Source organism: Leptonychotes weddellii, chromosome 7 (genome assembly GCF_054177405.1).
Source record: "Leptonychotes weddellii isolate Sample4059 chromosome 7, ASM5417740v2, whole genome shotgun sequence".
Taxonomy (NCBI): domain Eukaryota; kingdom Metazoa; phylum Chordata; class Mammalia; order Carnivora; family Phocidae; genus Leptonychotes; species Leptonychotes weddellii.
The window spans coordinates 5082713-5110175 of record NC_138375.1 but is presented as its reverse complement, the minus strand read 5'-3'; the positions used below and the strand labels follow the sequence as shown (position 1 = coordinate 5110175).

General features: G+C 43.7%; 1 protein-coding gene across 1 annotated transcript in view; it reads right to left on the bottom strand.

Moving 5' to 3' along the window:
• ADCY2 (adenylate cyclase 2) overlaps positions 1-27463 on the bottom strand; it is a 369586-nt gene that overhangs the window by 250297 nt on the left and 91826 nt on the right. Inside the window, exon 3 of the mRNA XM_081825785.1 lies at positions 19183-19344. Coding sequence (XP_081681911.1) covers positions 19183-19344 — 162 coding nt within the window. The remainder of the gene's footprint in view (positions 1-19182; positions 19345-27463) is intronic.

Here is a 27463-nt window from a genome sequence, read left to right as displayed (position 1 = left end):
AGCACCAAGCAAGGCTCTGATTTAAAATATGGGGCAGGTAGAGGAGGGGATGACCCTGCAAAGTGCATCTGAAGACTTCCTCACACACAGACACAGGGTTACTGGGCACCTTGGAGCTGCCTGCTCCGTCTGGGATGCCCCCCCAGGGGGCGCTGTCTTCCTGGCCACAGGCCACGTTTCTCTCTCTTGCCCCGAAAACCTCAGGCAGGACCTCCAGTGCCTCTCCGAGACAGACACCGTCTGCCTCCAGTATCCCCCAACCTAACACCCCACTGCGTCTACCAACAGCATGTGTTCCCACCAGACCTTTAATAAACGGGAAGGGTTTTGTATTTTCCTGAATATATTTTCATTTTACAACTCTTGCATTTCACACCATCTGCTGATCTGGGCACTTCTTATGCTGCCAGTCAGCTAAAATTTTATTTTTAGCTGCCAGCTTTGGGCAGACCATGAAAACCCTGTAGGCTACATTTTCAGAGGTTCAAAACAAAATATCTCAATGGTCTTTGAAGACCCCAGGAGAGTGGACTGGGGCAGAAGCTGAAATTGCTGAGAATCACTTGCTAGTTATTTCACAAAGAGAGAAACGAAAACAGCTACAAATGGAAAAGGATCAAGTAACTGGGGCTTATGTAACGGTACCGTGCACACTGGTCAGGAGCGCTGACTATAAACATGCAACCGTATGCGAAAGGCAGCAACAGGGGGAATTCTCAGCAAAGAGAGAGAAACCGGACAGCTGAATGGGCAGATTGCTGGGAAGACCGCAATGGACAGAGGGGCATCCTTAAGTGCCTTTTCTCCTAAGAACGCTCTGATCTCCCCCTTAATCCCTCCCTCAATTTGGAGTACATAAGAGAAGCTGAGTTAGGAGCACAGCAGGAGCGTTACGAATCAACCATCCTTTAGTAAAACGTCCAGACTTATTTCACCAACAGCTGTCCGTCTTTCAAAACAGACCCAGCTAGGGCACAAGCAGCAAGAAGTGCTGACCAGCATATCCCGGAATATCTTCATTCTGCTCTTTTGGACACTCTGTGGGGAAATGTTTAGCTGCACCACCCACCCCCTGCAGGCTGAAGAATGGACGGCACGTGCACCTCAATTTCCCAGCCAGTTACACAGTTTCGAAAAACGTGACTGGGTTACAGGAAATCCAAAGCACCTGTTTAAAATCCAGCAGAGGATGCTGAGGCACGCTCAGGGCACAAGAGAAATCAGAGGTGGGAAAAGGAGGTACCTTCCAAGTCTTACAGCAAGAGTGGAGGCACTGAGACCAATTAAATACAAATTAATCTCACGTTCACCAGGGACGTGACAAAGGGAGGCATCTTCCGAGGCTCCCTGAATAAGATGGAGATGTATTTCTAGAAGAAAGGGGTGCTTTGGAAATTGCCTAAGTTTCTGAGAAATAACAAGTTATATTTTGTTAAAAGGATTTTAAAGGATTCTGTGGAGTGGTAAGTTACTGGAGTGAAAATAAGATTTCTAGTTGTTATTCTAGGACAGGCCCGTGGGCCAAGTCTGGCCAATGCATGATTCTGTCAATAAAGTTTTATTGGCACACAGCCAGCCACATCCGTTTGCTTGCATGTTGCTCACAGGAGTTCGTGCACTACAGCGAGCAGAGCTGAGCACTTGCCACTGAGACCAGATGGCCCCCAAATCCAAAAATATTTCCTCTGTGGTTCTTCCTAGAAAAAGACCATGAAGCCCTGTTCTAGATCACATACAGGTCTTCCTTCCTGGCTCACGGTCTCAGCCATAAGCCCCACTGGTAATCTCACAGCTGGGTGACCAGTGAGATGTGCCATCACTTCAAAGCCCCATCCATCTTCTCAGGGCAGAATATGGTGGTATGGATGTCTGGACTGCGCTGGACTATTTAGTGAAGAATTCTGTTATAGAGGAAAGAATCATCTCCCTTTGTAAACTATTATGAGTCCCGTGTTACTTAAAGGTCTCCCAGTAGACACTAAGGAGCTTGAAGTCTTTTTGTTATTACCATTTTAAACTGAGTCTTTTTGGTAGCCCTTAGAAAGGACTGGAATGTAGCAGTTACTCAAAATACGTCTTTAGATAGATTAATGAACCTGTAATTGACATTAATGTAGTATGTTATCTAAATTTATGAGAACAGATTCATTAAAATTGTAACCTGATTTGCAAAAGTAATACAATTTAATTAGAGCTATTATTATTGTTAAAGAAATTAGTTTTGAAAACCACTTCTTATAAGCACCTCCCATACCACATCATGATTCTCTACTGTTGTGGACATTTAACTGTTGATCTAACTGATGCAGTATACAGTTTCCGCTTAAGGTTAACACGATTCGCCCACTAGCTGTTCTAAAATCACCATGGCATTCTTTGCTGGATGTAGAGTGTTTTCACCCATTTACATGCCTCAGGAAATTCTCTCCTAACTTTAAAAGTTGATTATGTGTGTGTTACTGAAAAATAACAAAAAATATGCTACAGAAAGAAAAAACCCAGAAAGCTACAAGCTCATGAGTGTCTGCCATTTATTGGCCCCTTGATGTGGGCCAAGCACTCAGCTAGGAATTACGGACGCCTGAGCCCTAATCCCCGGTCCTCTTCTGTCGCTGGCCCTCCTTTACAGATAAGTAAACAGACGGTGAGAGAAGCTAAATCACTCGCTAAAATTCCTACAACCAATTCATGCACAACTGGGATTTGAGCTCGAGTCTTTTTGACTCGAAAATTAAAGCTCTTTCCATTACGCATCGCACTGCCTTTGAAAAGGGAAAACACACCTTTTAGTTCTGGGGGACTCGGCAAAAAATATTCCACAAAAGAATTTAACTTCTATCTTTGCTCCCACAGCACCGGAGTGGGCTTTCCTCGATCCAGAGCACGAGGTTCACCAGGGCAGACGGGGCAGTATCCGGGGCACTCAGAGAACACCTGGGCGCCTACTGTGGCCCAGAGGGCCAAGACCAAAGTCCCTTCCACAAGGAGCGCCCAGACGGTGCAGTAGTCAGGGGACAGCACCCGACGCCAGGTTCACGGGCCAGGAGGCCTTTCTGGGGGTGACACCTAGGCTGCCGCTCAAGCACTGTCCCGGTGACAATGGTGGGCTGTTCCAGACAGAGGACAGAATGGAGGCAAAGCACAATCAGGTGCCTGCATGTAAGCTCAGCATCTGCAGAGCTCAGAGTCCCCGGAGGGAAGGGTGGGGACGAGGCAGCACATCGCAGGGCCTCACGCGCTGCGCCAAACACAGCTGGGTGACTTGTTCTGCAGGGAATGAAGGATGACAAGGGCAGACTTGAGCTTCAGGATGGTCCCTGGGAGAGTCGTGAGTCAGGCCTCGAGCTGGGCCTGGCATCCCTGCAGTTCCCTCAGCAGCAAGGGAGGCATCCATCCTGACTCCAGGCAGGGGCAGCAGGGTGTAGGGTGGGAAGGAGACTTGGCAGAGAGTAAAGGAGGGACAATGAACAGAAGCTGGTCTCTAGTAGGACGAGATGATGAGGGACATGTGAGAGGGACAAGATGGGCCCCAACCTAAAGGCGGGGAAGCCAGGGGATGGTGGTGCCACTCACAGGATGCAGCACAAGAAGGAGTTGAGTTTGGGGGATGCTTTGTTCGAAATGCCCGTGGGGGCTGAAGTGGAGGTACTGAGTAAACTCGTATTTCAGACAAATAATTACTGAGACCTGGAGCCAGAGGTCATCAAAATGGTCCTTATGTTGCGCACGGGCCAAGAGGCCTGAGATCAAACGGAAATTCTTTTAGTCTGTGGATATTATAAATATTAGTTTTTAAAAAATGAGAATCTTCACTGGCCCAATAGACAAGCTCAAAAGAGTCTGTAAGATTTGCGGTAAGAATCTACTCTAACCCCAAGATAAAAACCCAGCTTTTTTATCGAAAACCACAAAATTCCTTAAATTCCACAGGAGACAGAGTTAAGGGAAGGAAATGAAGGAACCATGTACTTTATATGTTTACTTTTATTTACTTATTTATTTTAAAAGATTTTATTTATCTCGAAGAGAGAGTACATGTACAAGCATGAGTGGGCGGGGCGGGGGGAGGGGGAGAGAAGCGGACTCCCTGCCGAGCAGGGAGCCTGATGCGGGGCTCCATCCCAGGACCCCAGGATCATGACCCAAGCTGAAGGCAGACACTTAACTGAATGAGCCACCCAGGTGCCCTGATATGTTTACTTTTAAATTTTGTTTAGAAATGACAGCTTTTACTCTAAAACTTATAGATCAGCATGAAACCCTACTTATAATAAAAACCTGACCCGAACTCCTCAAAAGCCACACAAACTGTTAGATGAGCTGGTAAAGGCAAACTCCAGTTGAGGGAAATAACCAGAACAGGTTTGATACACAGAAGGTCATGCAACATAAAGAACAAAAAATGCAGGGGAATGATCAGCAAGGAGATACTGTAGTATTACAGTCATGAGGTCCCGGTCCCCAGAGTCATCTGAGAAGGTTCTTTAAGGGAGGTAATTAAAAGGATAATCAACTACACCAGTTACTACTGAACCAACTCTGCAGGGCTTGCCAGGCGCTGACAGGAATGGGTAGCACTCCCACCCGCACAGGGGAGGCTTCTGCTGGGATTCATCCACCTCTATCTGAATAAGCATCATCTCTATTCCACAACCGCTGGATGTGCCTGGAAGTGATGTGGCTGAGGGTGGAAATGTGTTTCACTGCATCTGGGACTTACAACTCCGGATGAGTAGAACTGCCGGCATCTGGGTAATGATCTTCAGCAGGGAAAGCTGAAGATTCCAAAGGGAAGCCCACCTCTGCTGCAGAGAACCAGCTTTGTACTCCATCAAGAATGGCAGTCTTCAACCTGCTCAGAATCTTAAGCCAGAGGTTTAGATTGAAGTATAACCCATAGCTTACAGCACTAAGTACTTCATGGACCAAATTTCCTGAGCTATGTGTAAGGCAGATCATCTCTGTGTCTTCAGGACTTTTGAAAATGTCTTCATTTCTGTATGAATAGGAAAGCAAATTGGGGACCTTCTCTGTCTAAACAGCTAAAATAAGGTGATCGCTAGACGCAGAGACAAAGCTCACAGGGGCTGTTGGACTCTCTATGTATCAATGTTAACATCACTGGAGCCAGTTCAATTTTGTCTCCTTTTCCTGCCATGACAAGTCATTCCATGTCCTTGAACTTCTCTTTCTATATCCTGTTTCCTAGTTCCTCAACCATCTTTGTATCTTTCCTCAGATTCCTCTATAATACTGTAAATGGGAAGAGCTCAGGAAGGAATTAAAACTCCATGTGAAGATCTGACTGATTTTGAGAACAAGGGAACACAGAGGTTCAAGGCTATTGGGACTGTGGTCACTCCTCCCGATTCTCTCTAAAGGACGCCACCACCGCACCAACTCTACATTCAGCATCATGACTGCAGATGGTGCAACAAGAAGGAACTGCCCATTATTCTCCTCATTCGGTGATATCAAAGGCACCGAGATGCTTACATTTGGGTATGTGTTTGCGTGCCCATTCATTCAGCCCCTCACGGGCATATTCATGCATGCAATCAGTTAACAGCATGTACCCTCGGTGCTGGGACAAATAAGCATATTAAAAAGCTTTAGTTCCTGCCACCGACATCAGAAGCTCACCTCAAAACCCCAGGAATGTGCAACAGAAGGACACACAGACAAAGAAGCACACTGAAATGGGATGGGATGATTCCTGCAGAAGACAGCGAGAGCAAAGAGCAGGATGCTTATGGACATGGGGAACAGGGAGGCAGCCCCCGCCTCCAGACAAGGGATGCCCACTGGTCACACTGCGGCCAAGGACAGGGACCGCTTCACCACCTGGACTCTGCCTCTGTTCCACATCTGTCTGCCTCCTGGCAGAGCAATTTGAAAAGAGAAACGGAGAACAGGAGTGCTCAGGGGTTAGAGCTTAAGACTTGCAGGATAGGTCCTACACACCACGCTGAGACTCAGACCTGCAAAACATAGTAAGCCAGGCAAGGCAACTGCTAGACTGAACTGTAGCCCCGCCCCCAATCCATATGTGGAAGGTCTAACCCCCAACATGACTGTATTTGGAATAAAGGAAGTAATTCACATTATAAGGGTGGAGCCCTGATCTGCTTAGATTTTAGTGTCCTTATAAGAAGAGATGCAAGAGCATGGACACTCGTTCTCATCGTTTTTCCCTCTTCCTCTCTTTCTCCCTTTCTTCCCCAGCACCCTCTTCCCTCCCATATGAGAACACAGCAAAAAGGTAGCTCTTGCCAGAACCCAAGCATATTGGCACCCTGATCTCAGACTTCCAACATCCAGAACTGTGAGAAAATAAATATCTGTTGTTTAAACCACTCAGTCTATGGTGTTTTGTTATAGCAGCCTGAGCTGACTAATACAACTCATGGCTAGGAATCTTAGAAAAATATTCCATATGGTAATAAAACTCTAGTTAGTCTCTATCTTTTCTTCTCCCCCCTTCCCATCTTTGGTTACCATCTTGATCTAGAGTTTGAGGCTTAGACATGGCACTGAAGGTGAAATTTTAAAGAAACCAAAGAAAAGATTAAAAACTAAACACTTCCATTTTGACCCACAAAGATAACATTTCTTCTTTTCCTAGAAATTATTCATAACACCAAAGAGCATGGGAAATACACATGTAATTTATATTTTCAACAAAATTAGTAGATCAATAGAACCTCCAAACTCCAAGCACGTGTGAGGACTACCTAAAACACGCAGGGCTCAGTGGTAGGAAGCCAAGGAAAGACACCATAAGAGGACCCTCATGGAGGAGTCTGCAGATGTCAGAAAGGAAGTAGAGAGGTACCTATCCAGGGTGAGGGACCCACCCAGATGCATGAAGGCCAAGTCCCTGGTTTGGAACTGTAGGAATGTTAGTGGGAGCCTCCTGCATTCAGTACGTTCAGGAGGGTAGTCTCCAGAAGGAATGACCTCATTATTCTTAAGTAATCTCTACACCCAACTTGGGGCTCAAACCTACAACCCCAAAATTGAGAGATGCATGCTCTACTGACTGAGCCAGCCAGGCACCTCAAGAACATTCAGCATTCATAGTAACAGTGTTCATCTTTTTTTTTTTTTTAAAGATTTTATTTATTTATTTGAGAGAGAGAATGAGATAGAGACAGAGAGCATGAGAAAGGGGAGGGTCAGAGGGAGAAGCAGACTCCCCGCTGAGTGGGGAGCCCAATGCGGGACTCGATCCCGGGACTCCAGGATCATGACCTGAGCCGAAGGCAGTCGCTTAACCAACTGAGCCACCCAGGCGCCCCAACAGTGTTCATCTTAAAAGAATTCTAGAAAATGGAAACTGAAGCTAAAAGTATCAATAAAACTTCAAATCACAGTAAACTTGCTAGACTTCAAAAATAAGGGGGTCCGGAGGGCATCCAGGCAGAAAGATCAATTCTGTAGTGAAGAAAAAGAAAACTTCAGGCTGGCCTTTGACTACCAATGACTTCAATACATTCCAAAAAGTAGAAATAACATAGAAAATTGTCTAATCTCAATGCAAAAAACAAACAAACAAAAAAACCCTAAAATAACTAAGAGAGAAAAGAAAAATCCTCCATCCTCAGGGGCTCGGTGGGGAGGGGACACTAAAGTTTCTCTACATAAAAAATAAACTCAAACTAAATCAGCAAAATATCTAGAAAATAATGATGATAGGCACATATAAGGCATGGAGCTAAAGCAGGTTTTAGAGGAAAATCTGTAGCCAGTCAATACTTATATAAAGAAACAAGAGAGAAAATATAAATAAATAAATGGCTTAAGCATCGAACACAAGAAGTTAGGAATAAAAAATAAATAAATAAATAAGCAAGCAAAATCAAAACAAACCCAAGAAAAACTACTGGAAGAAATTAACAAAGCAAAAAACTGAACTAAAAAAATCCCTTAATAAAAGTAATAAATATATCCACAACATCCCTTAATAAAAGTAATAAATATATCCACAACTCATTCTTTGGAGAAATAAAAGTAAAATGAACAAAACATTAGAGAGATGAATCAGGAATTAACAGAGAAAGGGAAAATCTCAAGAATAAGAAAGTAACCAGGGAATAATTGAAGCAAACACAGATACAGAGGTAATTAAAACCAGGAACAGAGATTACTCAACACCATGAAAATCACTGAAAGCTTGGATGAAAGAGACTGTATTTATAAGAAAATACCTTTGACAGAAACAAACTCTAGAAGAGAAAGTAAATCTAAACAGAAGAATTTTCATAGGAAAGAAAGGGGAATGGCATCTGATCTAATCTAGTCTAATCTACAGGAACGTTTGGGATGAAAGGTACTCATACATGAGTAGAGCACTCAGAACCACCCCTGGCCCAAGGCCAGTGCTGCTTGTTTGCTCTTATTACAATCAAAATAAATGCAAAATCTTTCATAAGTTATTGGCCAAAGGAATCAAGCATCAAATAGATGAATATGACCTCTTGAGTTAATTCCAAAATTTCAAGAATGTTCAATATTACACAATGGGAAAAATCATACAATCCTGCCCAAGGCGACAAAAACTATCTTTTAATACATTCAAGATCCATTTTTAAAGAAAAACAAAAGAGAAAATAAGACCTCTCTAGTAGGAATAGATGGTTACTTCCTTCAAATTATAAAACTTACTTAACCCAAAAGCCAACATATTGCTTAAAGGACAGACATCAATCCTACTATATAAAAAACAAAACAAAACAAAACAAATGGGTAACTGTGTCTCCTACCACCACCTTAATTTTTTCTGAAGGTACTAGGCAAGGCAATTGGAAAGAAAATTAAAACTCTAAAAATGGAAATTCACTTGAAAATTATGTGATTATCCATCTGGAAAACCTAAGAAGATCAAATAAAAAGTTACTATAAGCAATGAGAGAATTCACAAGTTGTCGGAAGAAGTGTATTCACTGGAAACCTTTAGAAACCCTTCTCTCAACTTTTTAAAAAATGACCATATCACCGATTTTTTAAAATGGGGACAATGAGCCAATGGCTGATGTTTAGTTGCCCTACCTACCTGCAACCATTCCTGAGGAATCCTTGGTGCTTGCCCTCTGGATGTGACAGTTTTGTTTAAATGAGGATGGAATTTCCTGATGTCTCCTCACTCTAAATTCTCCTCGTTTTGCTTTACTTTCCTATGTGTTACCATGAATATCTTCCAACAAGGTATCTTGCTATGTCATGCACCACAGAGCTTAGTCATATCTGAACAGGCAAAGGAAGGGGAACCCCACAGCCACTGGCTCAGAGACTACATGGAGGGTTTGCACCAGTCTGTGCCAGGAGCGGAGTGGAGCCAGAGTTCAGTTGTGGATGTTGGTATCTCTAGTGGGCTGGAGAGAAGCCCCTAAAGCTCCCCTACTGGTAACCTCAGAATATGACCTTTTTTGAAATAAGGGTCTTTGCAGAGGTTAATCATGTTAAGAATGTTGTGTGAGATCATCTTGGATTCAGAGTAGGGCTCTAAAGACAATGACCAGTGTCTCTGTAAGAGATGGAAGGGGCGGAGATGCAGAGACACAAAGGGAAGAAGGCCATTTGAAGATGGACACACAGAGTGGAATTTTGAAGCCCCACACCAAAGAATGCCAAGAGCAGCTAGCAACAACCAGAAGCTAGAGAAAGGCATGGACGCATTCTCCCTCGGAGCCTCTAGAGGGAATGACTCTGCCAACACCATGATTTTGACTTCTGTGAGAGAATACATTTCACAGTTTAGAAAGTGCTATTGTTTTCAGCACCCATGTTGGTGGTACTTTTTGTTACAGTTGCGCCACCCCTCAGCTCAGGGTGGTACAAGTGATACAAAGACACAGAGCTGTACTGGTACATGTCCCTCTGAGACAGAACTGACACACTGGATGGCCAGATCCACCTTGAACTACGTGGCTGTTCTGAGTGGGGTAAAATGCAACCCCCAAGGTTGGCTGGGGAACAAGAGCAGGCTTCTCCAGAGAACAAGACACTCCAGAGAAAGGATGGCACAGAAGCCCAAGATGTCCTACTCAAAGTGACCCTATAAATGTCTCCTCTTGTACTTCTCCCTCTCACTCTTGACAAGGAGTGAGCTCTATCTCAGAGGTTTCCAAAACCAGGCATTCCATTAACCCACAGGAGCTCAGATCCTCAGGCATTAGCAAAACTTCCAAATCACTCGTTAGTAGAGGGTGGGCTTCTAGTATCTCAGCAGGATGAAGCTCACTGCCTTGAGTCTGGGTGGGCACACTGAGGAATGGTCAACCAGTCCAGACCTTTGCCCTGAGGGATCTGCTCATGTACAATCCAACTCTTGCCCTACTCAATTCCATAGGCCATTTGGGAATCTGCTTATTGACACATTTCCCAAAATATTTTTATGTCCCATTACTCTTAGTTTCTGTAAAAATCATTTAAACTTAGCAAAATACATCACTGCTGCTTGTCTACTATTTATTAAGGGTTAAGTACCAGCCCCGTTTGATAACTGGTTCTTCAGACATGCTAGTTCACTGAATCAGCACCAAGGCCAGCAACTATCCAGGGCAGTCCCTGTTACTGCCACCATTTTACAGTAATGAAAACTGAGTAAAGAATTAGTCCAAGTTCATGCAGTGTTGCAGGCTGGTCTTTCAGGAAGCACATTCTGAGACAGAGTTCAATGTTTATGAGGGAGTGGCCTTGGGATCAATGGCTGTGGGGAGGGAAGGAAGCCGGACTAATAAGCAGAGGCAGAAAGCGAGCTGTGATGCAGGCCCACTTTAGAGAAACCCACAGAAACTCCAGAGTTTACATGGCCACCAGCGTTGCCCTGCAGTGGTCCAGACTGGATAGAATCTATATGCCCACCACAATCAGTCACGGATGCAGGCCATCCTTGAAAAGACATAACCTTGTGCTGGCAGCTCTATGCAGCTGAGACAGCCTTAAAGAGTCTAAGGGCTGAAAGTCAGCTGCCAACAACACCCCCAAGAGGTGGACAACAAGTCTTTCCTTGAGGGGTCTCTGGGTGGTCCTGCTCCATGAGCACCGCACACAGCTATAAAGTGGGGAGCAACAGAATCCTAACTGAGTCTATCTGAGACCAAAGTGCTTGCTCTGTCTACCAGCCTGCACTCTCTGCCACGTCAAAACACTCACGAGCTGCTTGAGAAGGATATCAAAAATGATTAACCCAGTGTGTCTGGTGAGCAAGATCTCACATCTCCTAGGAGAGGCAAAAATTGATGCACATTATTCTCAGAGAGGGCATGCTGTGATTATTGTTGTAAAAACAGACAGAAAGTACATCTCCTCTCTCTGCTCCCAGCCTGCCCAGTCTGACACACTCCACAAACATAATGAAAATGCTGTAGGTACATCACCAAAGCCATCGTTATTATTAATACCTGATGGTTATGAGCACTAACCATGCACCTGGCCCAGGTAACTCCTTTTCATTTTTTATCTCATTTAATCATGTCTGCTGCCCTCAGAAGAAGCTATTATTACTATTCCCGCACTACAGATAACTAGGAACATCTCCAGGCCTGTCTCCCAGTGACTGTGTGTACATCCTCTCTCTGCTGCACCAAATCACTGGGTTTCTCTACTCTTTAAAGAGATCCCTTAGAACCATGATGAAATTCTTGCTCAAGTCAAGCTGTAGATATACTTTTCTCTCAAGTTCATACAAGTCAGCAAATCCATCATTCATCCTGCAAGTACAAGGAAGGAGTCCTGTGTGACTCACCCTAGGAGTGCTGATTTTCTTATTGTCTTCCAGGGGTTTTGAAGAGCAATTATAGATGGGTTAATAAATGATTAGAATCAGTATCTTTCACAAATTATCCTCAACAATAAACACTTGGAATGGACAGAGCCTCCGATTTTTGTATACAATGGAACACGGTTGCCTGGGTTGGAGAACACGTGAGGAAAATCACCTGTCGAGATACCAATCAGTGAGTATGCTAGTCAACCTGTAATAGATCTGTAATGTATCATATTTGATATGAATCCAGTGCTTTGAATGAACAGGGCGCACAGAGCTCCAATGACAGAATCCAGGAGAGGATACAGACCACTGAAGGGGGACCGACCGGCATTGTTCATTTTCAAGAAGTCCTTCTTTTTTCCTGCTCCTCTGATCAAATTTCCAAGACAAAACTCATGGTCTAATAGGGCTCCCCTTTACTTCTGTTCCTTCTATCCCCTCCTCAAAATAGCCTCACTAATGTTGAAAAATAAACCTAGGTCTCATTCCATCATCATGGTAAAATGATTAATTATCAACAGGAAAGTTCTCTGTTGAGTATTCCTGCCATTTCATTCTAGAAAGTGCCAGAGCATTTTTAAAGCGATTGGATGCCCTGCAGGAAAGTGTGAATTATGTTGTTCACTCTTTCCACCAAACTCTCTGGTGGGATGATGGTGTGAAGCTCCTGCCATTTAAAAGAGAGGTAGGGATTCCTGTGGGGCTGGGGGAAGGACAAGGAGGGAACAAGGAGAGAGGGATGTGGAGTGCCTTTAGATTTGCTTCAGGATTTAGTCACATCAGACACTTTCTTATTTCTGGCTCTTTTCCATGCTTACCCCGACTCTTTCCAAATCACAATGTCTTTAGAACCCGTAAGTGATAGCTTGCTAAAATGGGATACAGATCATACTCAATTTGTAGCTAGATGCTACACGAAATGAATAGTGGTACAGTCTCCTTCCTTCCCTTTCGTGGAAAATATTAATATCCTGCACTTCTCCAAAGACAAAACAGTAGCAAGGGAGATCCAAATTCTCAACAATTAGTCTCCTCCAGAGCCAGAAACCAGGCAGCTGGTAACCTGCTATTTTCCTTTTGAGCTTCTCAGATTAGATCCTAAATGCAATTTAATTCCAGATGCCAGTATACAGTTCCTGAATTATGCTGAAGAGGAATCAGTTGCGTAACAAAGCTGCATTACTCCTGATTACACTCTTGCCACAGATGACGGGTTTGTTTTCTACTTTAGGTCCAAACTAAAATTGTTTTTCAAACTGTATCATAAATATACCAAAGTATCCACTGCCTAAAGGAATCCTGTAACATTTATCAGAAATATGAGTAACCCTGTTAAAAATCAATTAAGCACTCCTTAGCTTATCTTCTTTAATAAATACGGATTCCCATATACCTGGCTTGTGTACATCAATCTATATTCAAATTCCTTCTTGTCTCATAGGAAAATAAAAGATCCATGACATGAAAATCTAGAATGTGGTATGAATATTAAGGAAATGAAAATATAGGAAAAGTGAGCTTCAAGTTAGAAAATGTAATCATGATAAATAAACAGGGCCATTTGGCAATTCCTTGAGGGTGGTTCAGTACCCTGCAGGCAGGGATGCTGACTGGCAAACGGTGAAGAGACAGCAGGTACATCTGAGATGTACAGGCTGCAGGCTGGACCAAGGCTCCTGAGCGATGGATCCACTGTCCCTGTCTGGGAGGCAAGGTTTCTGCTCAGCCTCCCAATCTTGTCTCAGAGCTGAGCAACTGCCACCCTCACCCCTGGGCTCAAGCAGAAGGCAGTACCACAGCACGATGGCGGGAGGTTTCAGGCTGTTTTCCTAACCTCAGTCTCCCTTGGCCTGAATATAGCCATAAACAAAAAGGACTCCTTGCTGCTCTCAGAGTCAAATGCAGGCTCTCCTACTGATATGAGGGAACTTCTTATTTTCTAGTTAACCACCAATTGCTAAGGACTTTTGGTGCTCACACAAAATTTATGATTGATAAATAATAATATATTTTTCTTGGGGCGCCTGGGTGGCTCAGTCGGTTAGGCATCCAACTCTTGATTTCGGCTCAGGTCATGATCTCAGGGTCATGAGATGTAGCCCCGTGTCGGGCTCCTCGCTCAGCAGGAAGTCTTCTTGAGATTTTCTCTCTCTCTCACTCTCCCTCTGCCCCTCTCCTCTAAAATAAATAAATAAATCTTTAAAAAATAAAAATACATTCTTCTTACACAGACCACATAAAACTGCTCTTCTCTAAGTTTCCTGATATTTAAGGATCGTCCCAGATTCCAGAAAAACTGTCCTTTGGAACCCAGTTAGGAAAATAAAGATGAAGAAGTTGCAAGAAAAGTTGAGAGACTAGGACAAAGGGGATCACAGAAAGCCGCTGAAAAGAATCTCTTTCTCTTCCACAAGTAAATCCTGCTCAAAATGTGTTCCTTCTCTTCCATTTCCTTGCCCCATCCTCTCCTCCTGCTCCTCTTGTCCTTTTCCTTCTCTCCTGAATGGGGCCTTTTAATTTTATTTAGTTACTTATTTATTTAATTTCTTTTAGAGGGAGAGAGAGAGGGAAAGCGAGGGTGTGCATGTGCACGAGCGGGGGGGAGGGGCAGAGGGCGAGGGGAAGAGAGAACCTTAAGCAGACTCTCTGTTGAGCATGGAGCATGAACAGGGCTCAATCTTACCACCCTGAGATCATGACCTGAGCTGAAATCAAGAGTTGGACGCCCAACCGACTGAGCCACCCAGGTGCCCCTCCTTCTCTCCTGAATAACTCAGCCCCCAGCCATCAGGCAGAGGAAGAAACAGCTGCACCTACAGGGGACCAGGGAAGCTAAACTCGCCCACAGTGATAAAGCTGGGCTGGGTCCCAGAAGAGTCTACAATGGGGAAAACACAGAGGACAGAGCCCCAGTTGGGGGAGGGGACCTCATATGGATGGGGTGTCAGAGCCTGAGCCAGGGAAGGGGGGCATGTGTGAGGGGAAGGGAATTTGGGTGAAGTGAGAAGGCACCTGTGTGGCAGTAGGGACGGGAACTGAGATAGGAGACTGGTTCCATACCAGGATTGATCCAATAAATAAATATATTAAGGATCATGGGAACTACATTGTTTTCACTATTAGTCAAGGAGTTACAATGGAAAGGGAAAAAACTGGCATGGAACCCATGGCGGGTTGAAAATACCAGTGTGAAGTCATGGTACTTAATATGGAAGCATAGATAAAAGTAGATGTAGGTGTAGATGCGTGTGAACCTTGCCTTGGGAGTACTGACAACCAAGTGGGAATGGAAAGACCTGAAGCCCAGATCTTGCTTGCAAGTGCCATTCTTCAAGAAAAAGACCCACAGCTCCTCGGAGAGATGGTGGATTTCAGAGCCATGGCAGGGAAAGCATGAGAAAGCATGTACAGGCTGCAGGCTGGACCAAGAAAAGTGAAAGTGAGGAAGTGCTCCAAGAGTGAGAGGGACACATCAAAAAAGGTACAGAAGCCAACTTGAAGGGGCACCCGTGGGACAAATCTGAGCCCATACAGGTATCAAAATAAACAGTGATGGTCGTGGCTTATAACCCACTGTATAGAACAGAGAAACACAAGAGCGTGTAGACATCAACAAGTAAATAAAACAGGATACTTGCCTGGTTTCAAAGTACATTTCCACAAAATACGTCTTAGTAACAAAGAGTAATCCCAAAGTGGGAAAGTCTGGTGGACAGCACCATCACACTAATGACCAACATAAATAATGAGATCCTGAGAGAACATGATGGGAACACACCATCACTTCTGTGATTCCTGCCAAAGATACATAGCCTGAATCTATTCTTGAGGAAACATCAGACAGACTGAAACTGAAGGACATTTGATGAAATACCTGGTCTGTAATCTTCAAAAGTGTTAAGATCTTGAAAGCCAAGGGGAGACTAAGGAGTCGCTCCAGACTGAAGGAGACCAAAGAGACTTGAGAACACACTGCAACATTGCAGGATTCTGATCTGGGCCCTTTTCTAGAAACGACGTTATTGGGGAAGCTGGAGGAATCTGAATGGCAGCAGCAGAGCAATGTGAATTTCCCAGTTTTGTTGGTTGCATTATGGTTAAGTAGAATGGCACTGTAGGAAATGCAGCCTAAAGCATTTAGAGGCAAGGGGACATCAGATTGGCAACCCATCTTTCAATGGATTAGGAAAAAAAAAATTATCTGTATTAGATTTAGAACTTACTGATGGGTCTGTGATTGTGTCAAAATAAAAGTTAAAAAAGCTGTTAGGGATTATACTTTATGTTTAAATGCATTAGAAATTACCATTCATGATTTTCAGTTATTAACTAAATTTCCTCAGTTCAGTGACAGAGCATAGCCTGAAGCTGAATTCTACTTCAAGTCAAATGCTGGGAAAATAAATTTCCTGAGAAAAATGAACTCTGTTAATCAACATGGAAGGGAATAGGGTTTTCTATGATGTCAGCATTTTGGTGCTATTGATGGATTGCCAATGTTCAAAAAATAAAGTGAACAAATATTCTTAAAACAGATCCATGCTAAATAAAATGCATTCCTTCTTTGATGGCTTGGAAGGCAGGGTAATACTGATCATCGCTCATGGGCAAACCTTTTTATAGGAAACCAGTATCTTTTATTTTATGTAGTTTTGACTTAAACAATTACACTGCAGAAATATAACCACCTAATCTATAGCATTCTAATTTATGTACACGGTTCATAAACAGAACTAAGTGGGGGTCCTGGGTGGCTCAGTAGGTTAAGCATTTGATTCTTGATTTCGGCTCCAGTCATGATCTCAGGATTGTGAGATGGAGCCCTGCATCTGGCTCCATCCTGGGTGTGAAGCCTGCTTAAGATTCTCTCTCTCCCTCTCCCTCTACTCCTCCACCCCCGCTCGTGCTGTCAATCTCTCTCTCTAAAATAAAATAAAATAAATAAAATAAATAAAATAAAAAATAAAATAAAATAAACAGAACTCAGTGAAGTGTTCTTCTCACATCACAAACCAGCGCTATTTGTAGGTTGTATGTCCCATAACCTACAGTGGCCAAAGGTATTTAGAGGTCTTTTTCTCATTACTCTGACATTTACCAATGACCTTCCATTTTTAATCTGTCAGCATCTTCTGTCTTTCCTGTATCTTGGAATCACTGTGAAATTACTTATGAAGAAAGGAAAAACTGACATTCCGTTCTTTTGCTCCTTTCAATGTTATTCTATGAAATATGTGGAATGAAAAGCTTGTCTTCTTTCTGCTATTCCAGAATTATCCCATCTCTGGCTGTCCACTGATAAGAATTATCTGCCTTTGTGTGTTTTGAAAATTGAGTAATTAAATATTTAAGATTGCATTCTTTCCCAATTTTTTTTAACGAATGGAAAAAACTAAAAATGCTTTAAAAGACCAAACCCACTATAGTATGTAATGACCTAGAATAAACCAGGGTCTTTACCCCGCCACCTTTTTTTAACCCCATTTAATCTTTACAGCATGTATCTTTTTTTTTAATTTTTTCAAGATTTTATTTATTCAAGACACACACAGAGAGAGAGAGCACGAGCAGGGGGAGAGGCAGAGGGAGAAGCAGGCTCCCCGCTGAGCCAGGAGCTGGACATGGGGCTCGATCCCAGGACCCTGGGATCATGACCCGAGCCGAAGACAGATGCTTAACCATCTGAGCCACCCAGGCGCCCCATTACAGGCATGTATCTTAATCCTCATTTCCCAGATATTTTTTTTTCTATTACACCTGCCCCACAGACACTATTTATTCATGAAGGGGCAGAAGAGACAGGTACAACATGTTCAAGGGATGTCTTCCAGGGGAGCCTAAAACCAGGAAGGTGACATAAGCCCTGAAAACACGCTCGACAGTCCTGATGCCCGTGTGGCGAGGACTTTCCCACAGTGATTTTCATACTGTCAGCTGGTGGAGCAGCTTACACACTCCTTCCTCCTGCAAAAACATACCCACCACCCAGGCCCCATTACGGGGAGAATGGCAAAGTGAATTTACGAGAGAAAGGAGAAATGTCCCATAAATACCTTCAAGGGAAATTGCCATGCAGCAGATGGAAGCAAAGCCGGGACAGCGCTCCTATAAGAAGGAACACGTTCCCCACCTGTCCCCAGGCACAGCTGGATTGTTTCTTCTTTTCATAAACCACCACCTTCTTCCTTCCATTTGATTAGTTCCTGACCAGTCTCCCTGTGCATCCCGGGAGGTACAGGCTACTCCGGTCATTCACAGGCAGTGCACCCAAGGATGAGGCTTGCCTCCTGGTCTGAGCCCGCCCGCGTGAACCTGCGGCCCACGGCGCACAATCACGTCAGCCTGCGGCCCACCGCGCAGAATCCCTCGGCCTGCGGCCCACCGCGCAGAATCCCTCGGCCTGCGGCCCACCGCGCAGGAACAGGGCCAGGGCGCTCACACTTGCGCAGTGCCAACAAAGGACATCTCATGAATGCAGGGCTTACTGAACGCTGTGTTATGAGCTCTAAGAGAGGAATATTGAGAAAAGGGATCCCTAGAGAGCTTTCCAACTCAGAGGGATTACTAGACAGCCAAGGATAAGCCTCCAGTTCCATTTCAAGATTCCAAATAAAGCATTCCATCAACTGAATGACAAACTGGGTTCTCAGACCCCACGGGGCTCATGTGAGCCACGTCTAAAATCCCCTTTTCAACGGCAGTGTTGTTCGTTCACCAATTCTGTCAGTGCCTCCCGGATTTTACACCATGGCTGCTTTTCTTACATGTTTGAGTCTAATAAAACAAAATTAATCATACCTGTTCCTGGTAAAAAAAGGAATAACTCCAAACCACTGACCCTCAGGTACGGATGAGGGTGCGGATGTACATAAGAAATCAAATCGCTTTTTTAAATGCTTTCAACTAATTAAATACAATGGCTTCTTTGAAATGACATTTATTAGTAAAGCTAAATTTGCTGTCGTGGCATTTTAAAGACCTTTTTCATGCCCTTGGACCTGCCAGATTAGGAAATGGAGCAATCTTTTCTCCTCCGTGAAGAAGGGGTTTCAGATATCCAGGTGGAGAGAGGTGGGGGAGAACTATGAATATAACTGTGTAAGTTATTTTCACTCTAAAAATAAAAGTGCTAAAATAGAATAGCTTGTAAGCCTCACAATCATACCACCATTCAGCAATCCGCAAGATGGAACCACCATTTCTAATTTTCACTGATGCTGATTGCTAAGTGTTGATTCCACTAATGGAGGCAGGTGTGGCTGGCTACCCACCAGAAACAATGGAGTCCACAGCAGAGAGCAGAGCTTGAGCACCTGCCAGGTACCAACAGCCCCACCCTGAACCAGCACACGGCACCCCTGGCACACAGGGTGGGGTGGTGAGGGCCAGCAGAGGTGAGGTGCACCCACCTGCCAGACCAGGTGCTCCTTGGTCCCTGGCGTGGCCGACAGGCAGACGCTCAGCACGATGGTGTGGGAGGAGGAGGTGAGCACGCTGGCAATGATGGCGTCTCGCATGTTGAAGGGCAGCATGGTGTACACCACAAAGATGATGAAGAGGAAGAACGATACCTATGGGAAAAGAACAGGGAGAGTCACAGAGAGTCCCCATTCCCCCACTGCTCCCCCTCTCCTTCCCATTAATGGCTGCACCAAACACCATGACCAGCACCCATTTAGAAAGTGGGATTATGATAAAACAAGACAGCGTGTTCAGACAAACCCAATGGATTACAAGGAAGGACTAACTATCATGAGGAAGAAAAATCGTCCTTTTTCAAAATTTGGGGATTTCCAGTTTTGAGACCCAAACCACTGCAGACATTAGGTAACTCTGAGCACTTTCTGGATCTGGATGCAAAGGGGGTCCTAAACTCCCTGGGTTTTGTATCCACACTTCAGCACGCATATCTGGATTCCTGAGTTCTGTTTCAAACTGTTTCCAGAGACCCATGGAGGATGGACAGGTATTATCTGGGGGAGCTGGGGGCTGGAAAGTAGAAACAGTGTGGCCATGTAACAAATAAAATGAAACAGCTTAGGGATGGTTCAGCTGTTAGGAAACTGAACAGTTTGGCAGTTTCTCAAAAAGTGAAATGCACAATTACCATATGACCCAGAGATTCCATTCTCAAGTCTATGCCCTAACGAACTGAAAACAGGTACTCAAACCAATGCATGGACACACGTTCGTAATACATAATAGCACTATTCGCAATAGGCAAAAGGTGTTAAACAACACAAATGTCCACCAGTGGAGGAACGGATAAGCAGCCTGTGGTGCACCCAGGCAGTGGAGTACTAATCAGCCAGAGAAAGGAAGTATGGATAGGTGTTTTCACATGGAGGAACCTCAAAAACATTATGCTAAGTGAATATAGCTAGGGCAAAAGACCCCCCATCGTAAGGTTCCATTTCTGTGAGCTATCTAGAATAAATAAATCTACAGAGGCAGAAAACAAAGTGGAGGCTGGCAGGGGCTATAAAGGGGAAGTGGGAAGTAACTACCTGATAGGAGCAGAGTTCCCTTTTGGGTGATGACAGTTTTTCTGGAACTGGATGCAGGTGTTTGTTGCACAACACCGTGAACGTACTAAATGCCATCCAATTCTTCCTTTTCAAACGGCTAATTTATGTTACATGAATGTCTCCTTGATAAAAAATAAATCAATATGAAAGCACAGAGAAAGATTTGGAATGAAAGTAAAATGGTTTAGTAGGTCATAAAACAGGCCATTTTCATTTCAAAAGCAGCAGAGACAGAAGGACATGGAGAAGGATGAAAAGGTGATAAATCAAGTGGGAAGAGCCAAGGTCAGGGAAACAGAAGAATGGCATCTGGTGAGCTCTGCCACACGGCTCTTCACTCAAGAACAGAAGCGAAGCTAAGGGAAGAACTCGTCCCACATTCAGAGTGATCCATGCTTCACAAGGAACCCCAAATTCCAGCGCAGCTGGAAGGGCGCAGAGACAGCTCGCCAGCTCTTCTGCGGTGAGTCAAGATATGTGTTCACAAGGAGGACGTGTGCCCTGCTCCTGGTGGATCTGAAGAAAGTAAGACCTGGAAGGACACCAGGCTCACGCTCATTCCCCCTCTTGCATAGACACGGGGGTCCACACCGCACATATTACAATGAAAAGTAACAGTCACCATTTCACTGTGCAAGAGGGTATCACGTAAGCTCTATGCATACAACCATCACAGACAACAGAGCATATGAAAGATCAGGGGGCACGACATAAAAGGAAATATGGATCTCCCAAATGTGCCCCTTCCTTTTCTCTAGGGGATTCCAACCCGAACACCTGCTCACTAGACAAGCACTTATGAGCTTCTTGGATGAGGCAGCAAGGTTCTGGAGGCAGAGGATGGATGCAGAATCCCAGCTCTCAGGCACTTGACAGCCCGGGGGAAGGGACAGTCATGTGGATCAGCCATTGCTTTATAGCTGATGTTGCCCGAGAGAAGGGGTACCTAGCCCCACTCCAGGAAGACAATGGGGGTGAGGTCCCCATATCCTCTTCTCTAAGATCCTGCAAGTTCAGGTGTCTCAGAATGACAGCCAAGAAGAATTCCACCACAAGTGGGGAAATGTGTCCAGAAATCCTCCTTGGGTAGCCTAGGTTGGGCATGGACCAGCTGTTTCATGCCCATCTCCTCCCAATTCAGTCTATTCATAAGGGACTTTGGGCCAAAACATATGGGCAAAAGATCACCATGGCCATACTATTTTTCTGGTAAATATTTTTATTTTACCTCTTTAAAAGGACTATGAAGATGTTTTTCAGTCAAGTATTATTATTTAGCATTCTATTTCTATTCTTTATATAGAATGGGAAAAAGTTATGTTGTTAGACAGTTTATGAACCAAAACACCTAGGATAGATGGAAAGAAACCAGGCATCTCTTTGGAGGCACCCCTTGAGCCAGGTGCCAATCTACATGGGCAGACTGGGGCAGTCCCCTCCCTCCATCTTCCCAAGAAGAGAATATACAGAATGAGTTCTTAGAACCCCAAATCAGATTTCAGAACTAGGACATGCATCTATGGAGCACTTGGCATGCATGTCCCTTCCCCACTCTTCAGATGCGTGATCTCATCTAGTCTTTACAAGAGCACTAAGGGGGCTGTTTGCTGCATCCTGCTCTCTCCAAAAGCAGTATCACTGACCCAGAGAAATGAGGAACTTGGCCAATATTCCCCAAGAAGTCAGTGTCAAATCCTAAAGAGGAATCCACGGGTTTAACTCTTCACGTGTTCTCAGTAAAGAGTTTGCAATATTGCTCTCCCTTGATGGAAATTTCATGAAGCTGAAGGCCTAACAGAAGACACAAGTGCCCACGGACCACTTCTACAAGTCTGAGATGGGAAGACAGCGAACACTCTTCCCTCCTGCCAAGACAACCACAGGAAGTGCCCAACATCTTGGCTCCGATATTGGGTTCTTTCAATAAGCTGGACCGATTTTTAATCATCATTACAAAACTGCTCACGTTCCAAAGATAGGCTCATATTCCCTTCATTTCTATACATTGAACTTTCAGTTTGTGTTTACAGCATGAGTTATGGTAAATAATAACATACAACAATGAGCATTTTGCAAAATTATCAGAGAAGACAGTTATACTAAATACTGGCACACTAGGAGCTAAAACAGATGTTTTATTTTTTAAATGTTGAATAAGGGTACAGATTATGGGAAGCAGGGTTTCTCCACCTCATCACTATTGCCACTGGGGGCTAGAGAGTTCTTTGTGATGGACACTGCCATGTGCAGTGTAGGATGTATAGAAACATCCCTGCCCTTCACCCAGTAGATGCCATTGGCATTCCCCTCTTCAAAGTTATGCCAACTGCTGAAAATGTCTCCAGACATTGTCACATGTCTCCCAGGGGGTAGGATCACCTTGGTTCACAGCCACTAAACTAGAGAAAAAAATTTCTTTTAGGAATGAGAATGAGATAAACAACTGTTGCACTGTCACGGCTTATTGAGAAAATTAAATTGATTTTGGAATCCCTAAGATCCACCAAATATTTTCACAATTAAGACACAAATTTCTACACATAGCATTAATGCAAAATCCTATATCCTCCAAGAGGTATTAAAGGAATATTTTCAGGTATCAAAATTTACAATTACAACAAACAGCCTCTCTTTTACAACTACACATTTTTCTTCTAATGCAAAAACCTATAGCAGTTCTTTGAAATTATCATAACTTCTGAACAGCTTAATTTTGGACAGCTCAAAAACTCTCACATTATTTCAATTAATATACACTTCTGCAGACATTTTGGGCTTTGAAAAGGAAGCACGTCGAAGGCGTATCTGCAGTAACCAAATGGAGAATAGACATTCTGTTTTCCAAATACAGTTGCTCCTGCTAAGTGTTCATTTTTAGATGACAAAATGAATTTTTTAAAGGTCGATTAAGGAAGTCATATTAAATCAAGTTTTGAATTTTAGTGGCAGCATTTCAGAAGCTCAGCTCAGGGCACCTGGGGAGCACTCCACAGGCTGGATGGGGAAAGAAGAAAGTCAAGTGTGGTTTCAAGTCCCACAGGGGGAATAGTCTTCACTTCCTATGACTCCCAGAGGGCTCTACTTATTTATTTTTTTTTTAGCCTTCTTTCCAAAGCCACTTCAAATAAGGCCATATGTAAAACCGAAATGGATTTGGCACATAAAGAATGTGTGGGTTAGAAGCTCCAAAAAGGCAAACGCAGGCACTTGGGTTTCCATGTTACCATGGGGACATTTCCATGACAGATTCCCCTTGAATGTACCTCTATCCAGAGGCTGAAGAAAGAGGAGCCATTGATCTGAGGATGGAGACCCTGTCCAGAAACCCGGATTATCACAATATCTGAGGTGGCAGCACTCATCCCAGTAAAACCATTTGAAGTGTTTCTCTTAACTTAGCCTGCCAATTTGCCTTTTGCAAGACAGTCACATCTTCCCACTGGTCTACTTGAACCTCAAGCTCCAAAATTTTTTTTAAATTTTTATTTATTTATTTATTTTAGAGAGAGAGAGAGAAAGAGAGAGCACACATGAGTGTGGGGTGGGGGGGGGGGCAGAGGTAGAAAGAATCTCAAGCAGACTCCCCGCTGAGTGCAGAGCCCAATGTGGGGCTTGATCTCACGACCCTGAGCTCATGACCTGAGCTGAAAGAGTCAGACGCCCAACCAACGGAGCCACCCAGGCGCCCCTGCTCCATAAATTCCAAAGTAGGAGTTTCTCTTTTATGTTCTTAAGCCTATTCCTCTTGTAGGCTAACGCAATTCTACCCATGATGTCTTCGTCCCCAACAAGCCAGGTGCAAACGTTTACACATCACCTTTGACAATTCTTTATGTCCACACTCAAAAAACAATGTCTTCTTACTTTAGGACTCCAGCGAACTACATCTGTTCATCTGCTCCTTTCCACCCTTACTTGCACTAGGCTGGCTCATTATTTTTCCATATGTTAAAAAGTACACTTCCATAGTTTTCTGTCACTCCTTCTTCTCCCCATCCCCCAACAATGGAAGCAGAGTGTATAGCCTTCTTGTTTTTGCCCATTCCACCCCATTCTCCATGCTTCTGGTAATCATTAGGGCTCATTACCAAATATTTCTAACTTTCTTCCTTCTGGGAAGCATTGAGCATTTTCTTCTAAGTCAGATGGGGCCATATGACTCTCTTTGACAAATGCCGTGAGGAAAGAAGTCATAGGTGTCTTGTGGGTGGAAATTAGTGCACCACTTACCAAGCCCCCTCTCCTCTCTGGCAATCATGAAAACATGACTTAGGGGCTTCTCCCAGTCTTGGTCTCAAGTGAGAGGCAGATTTCCTCAGTTGACCACATGGACCTGTGTTCATTTGAATGAGTCATAATCCTTTGTGGCGGTAAGCCCCTGGGACATCAAGCACAGCTTATGTGGTCCTGACTGACACCAAGCTCACACACACACACACACACACGCGTGCACATAGACACACAGGTTTTATTGATGGATAAATTAGATGCCTTTATATGTATTACTCTGCAATATGCTTTTTATCATTGAATTATACATGATGGGCATCTTTCCAAGTCTGTAGATGTGAATATATGATTTACTTTTTACCAGTTACAAAATATTCCATTAGTAATGGATGCACCAGATTACTTAGCATTTCCTTACTGATGATCATTCATGGCAAGACAGGAGCCCTTTATCCAATTGCAGCAATATTCTCATGGATCTCCCTTTCTCCAACATTCTCCTTTCCCTAATCCAACTAACATATAGCTGGCTAGAGCCATGATTCTGAGTACATAGGTTGAATTAATTCCTTCCTTGGACGAACAATTCCTCTGGCTTACCCCTGTGCTCAGAACTCTTCCCTTCAAGTGTTCTCATGGTCACAGAGTAAAGTGGAAACCGCACAGCCCAGAGGCCAAGACTCTTTCCAGACTGGCCTCTCCACCCACACCCACACCCTGCTCTGGAAGCATGTTGGTGAGCCTGGGGCGCATCCCTGTGAGCATGGGGATCTCCTCTCCATATCTGCCACTCCCCACTCTCAGGATGTTCTCCTTCGTCTTGCTGGCCTCTTGAAATCTCACTGCTTTCTAGATGCACTTCAAATACAAATTCTTATCATCTCTCCAGCAACACTCTCCAGCTGCCTCCCATCTCATTCAGAGTACACTCCCAGGTCCTGGCAATGGCCCACCAGTCCTCAGATGTGGTTTCCTGGGGCCACCTCCCCTTCACTCAGCCCCCTTGCTTTTTCCCCATGATCCAGCCTTCATGGCTGTTTCTGGAGCCCTGTAGGGGATGCTTGTTCCGGCGTGCTCTGCGTGCAGTCCCCCTGCCCGGCTCCCTTTCTGCACACAGGTCTCTGTTCATTGTTACACTCTGAAGCAACTCTGCTCTTCTGGGGGTGGGGGACAAATCAAACCATAGTATCAAGACTACACTGTAGGTCAGATCAGAATTTAGATCTCAAGCACTTTCCGTCCACTTTACATTTCATGCTCCATTCCCACATGTGGGACAAAGACTAAGCATCCACAACATCAAGATATTTAGTTTATGAATCAGAAATATTTCATAAGAATGATTTTTTTTTTTTTACTTTTTTAAACAGAAAATTACTGCAAACATAGAGAAGACATGAGGTATCACTTAAGCAAGGGCAGGATAGACACAGAAATGGTCCTAACCAAACTCCACGTAAATCCGGTCTCTCACCACCCAGGTCCCTGGTGTGAAGCCCATGGCTTTTCATTGTGTGGCTCCCATTTGTTTCAGAGTTCAATGGCAAGCCAAATGTTCCCAGACATGCCAACAATACCTGAATATGGAGCCCCTAGTTTTTCCTATCAAATGGTACCCCAGGTCTAATGTCATCATGAAGCTCTGCTGTCTATTCCAATCTCCCGGAGAAGGCATAAGCAAGCATAATCAGCAAGATAATCAGGATTACTTATGTAAATCGCCATGGCTCTGTTGAGGATACACCATCAGGGAAATATTTTCTATTTTTTATGCTAATAATGTTAAGAGAAATAACATTCCAGTAAAGTTAAGTATTTTATAATCGGAAGCTGAGCTCCTCAAATCACTTTTCTTTCCAACAAATCTCTCAGAAATCAAAAATAGCGCAGTGTTTAAAGTAGTAGCTTAATTTTCAAAGACAGAGATTTCACTAAAACCATAGAAATTACACCTTCTTGAATAAAGCATGAATTGTAGTTCCTTTAACATTGTATCTTGTTGTTCTGGATATAACTAGAAATACCAAATTTTAGTAAAAATTGCCAAAGGAAAAGAGAGAATTCTTGAATATAGTGATCTAATTGAGCATTCTGAAAGTAAATTCTACATTTGAATGAAAATTTTCTTTTTGAATGTTACTTCCATCTCAAAGTATTGCTGGCTTTGAGAACATCTATAGCACTTACTAATTAGGAGCATTTACATTTTTTTTCTGGAAACAACTAGAAAAGATATTTAGCCAGAAATATGCTTTAACTTTTTTTTAAGTTTTTATTTAAATTCCAGTATAGTTAACATACAGTGTAACATTAGTTTCAGGTATACAATATCGTGAGTAAGCACTTCCATACATCACCTGGTGCTCATCATGACAGGTGTACTCCTTCATCCCCATCCCCTATCTCAACCATCCTCCAACCTCCCTCCCCTCTGGGGACCATGAGTGTGTTCTCTCTAGTTCAGAGTCTGTTCCTTGGTTTGCCTCTCTCTCTCTCGTGTGCGCGCGCTCTCTCTCTTTCCCTTTGCTTATTTGTTGATGTGCCAAATGATACTTACCTTTTCATTTAGATTAGCATTTTCTTATCTTGTTCATTGATCATACGTTCTATAAGGATTATTTTGAGTCACTGTTACAGTTCTTAGTACAAACATCACAACTGTGTAAACAATCCTTTCTTTAACTGGGGACCCTCAATCATACTGATGTTTAGTGAAGCCATCAGTGTATGTCCAGGCTTCTACGGGTGTCTGTGATTACCCTCTTTCTTAGGTTTGTCTTCCTTCCCTTTCCCCTCTTTTTCTCCCAGGCCCCCGCCAGTGGGGAAGGGTGTGTACCCTCACATCTGTATCTATATCTATGTGTGTGTGCATATATACATATAGACAAACATATATGTATACATATACACACATATAAACACACACATACAT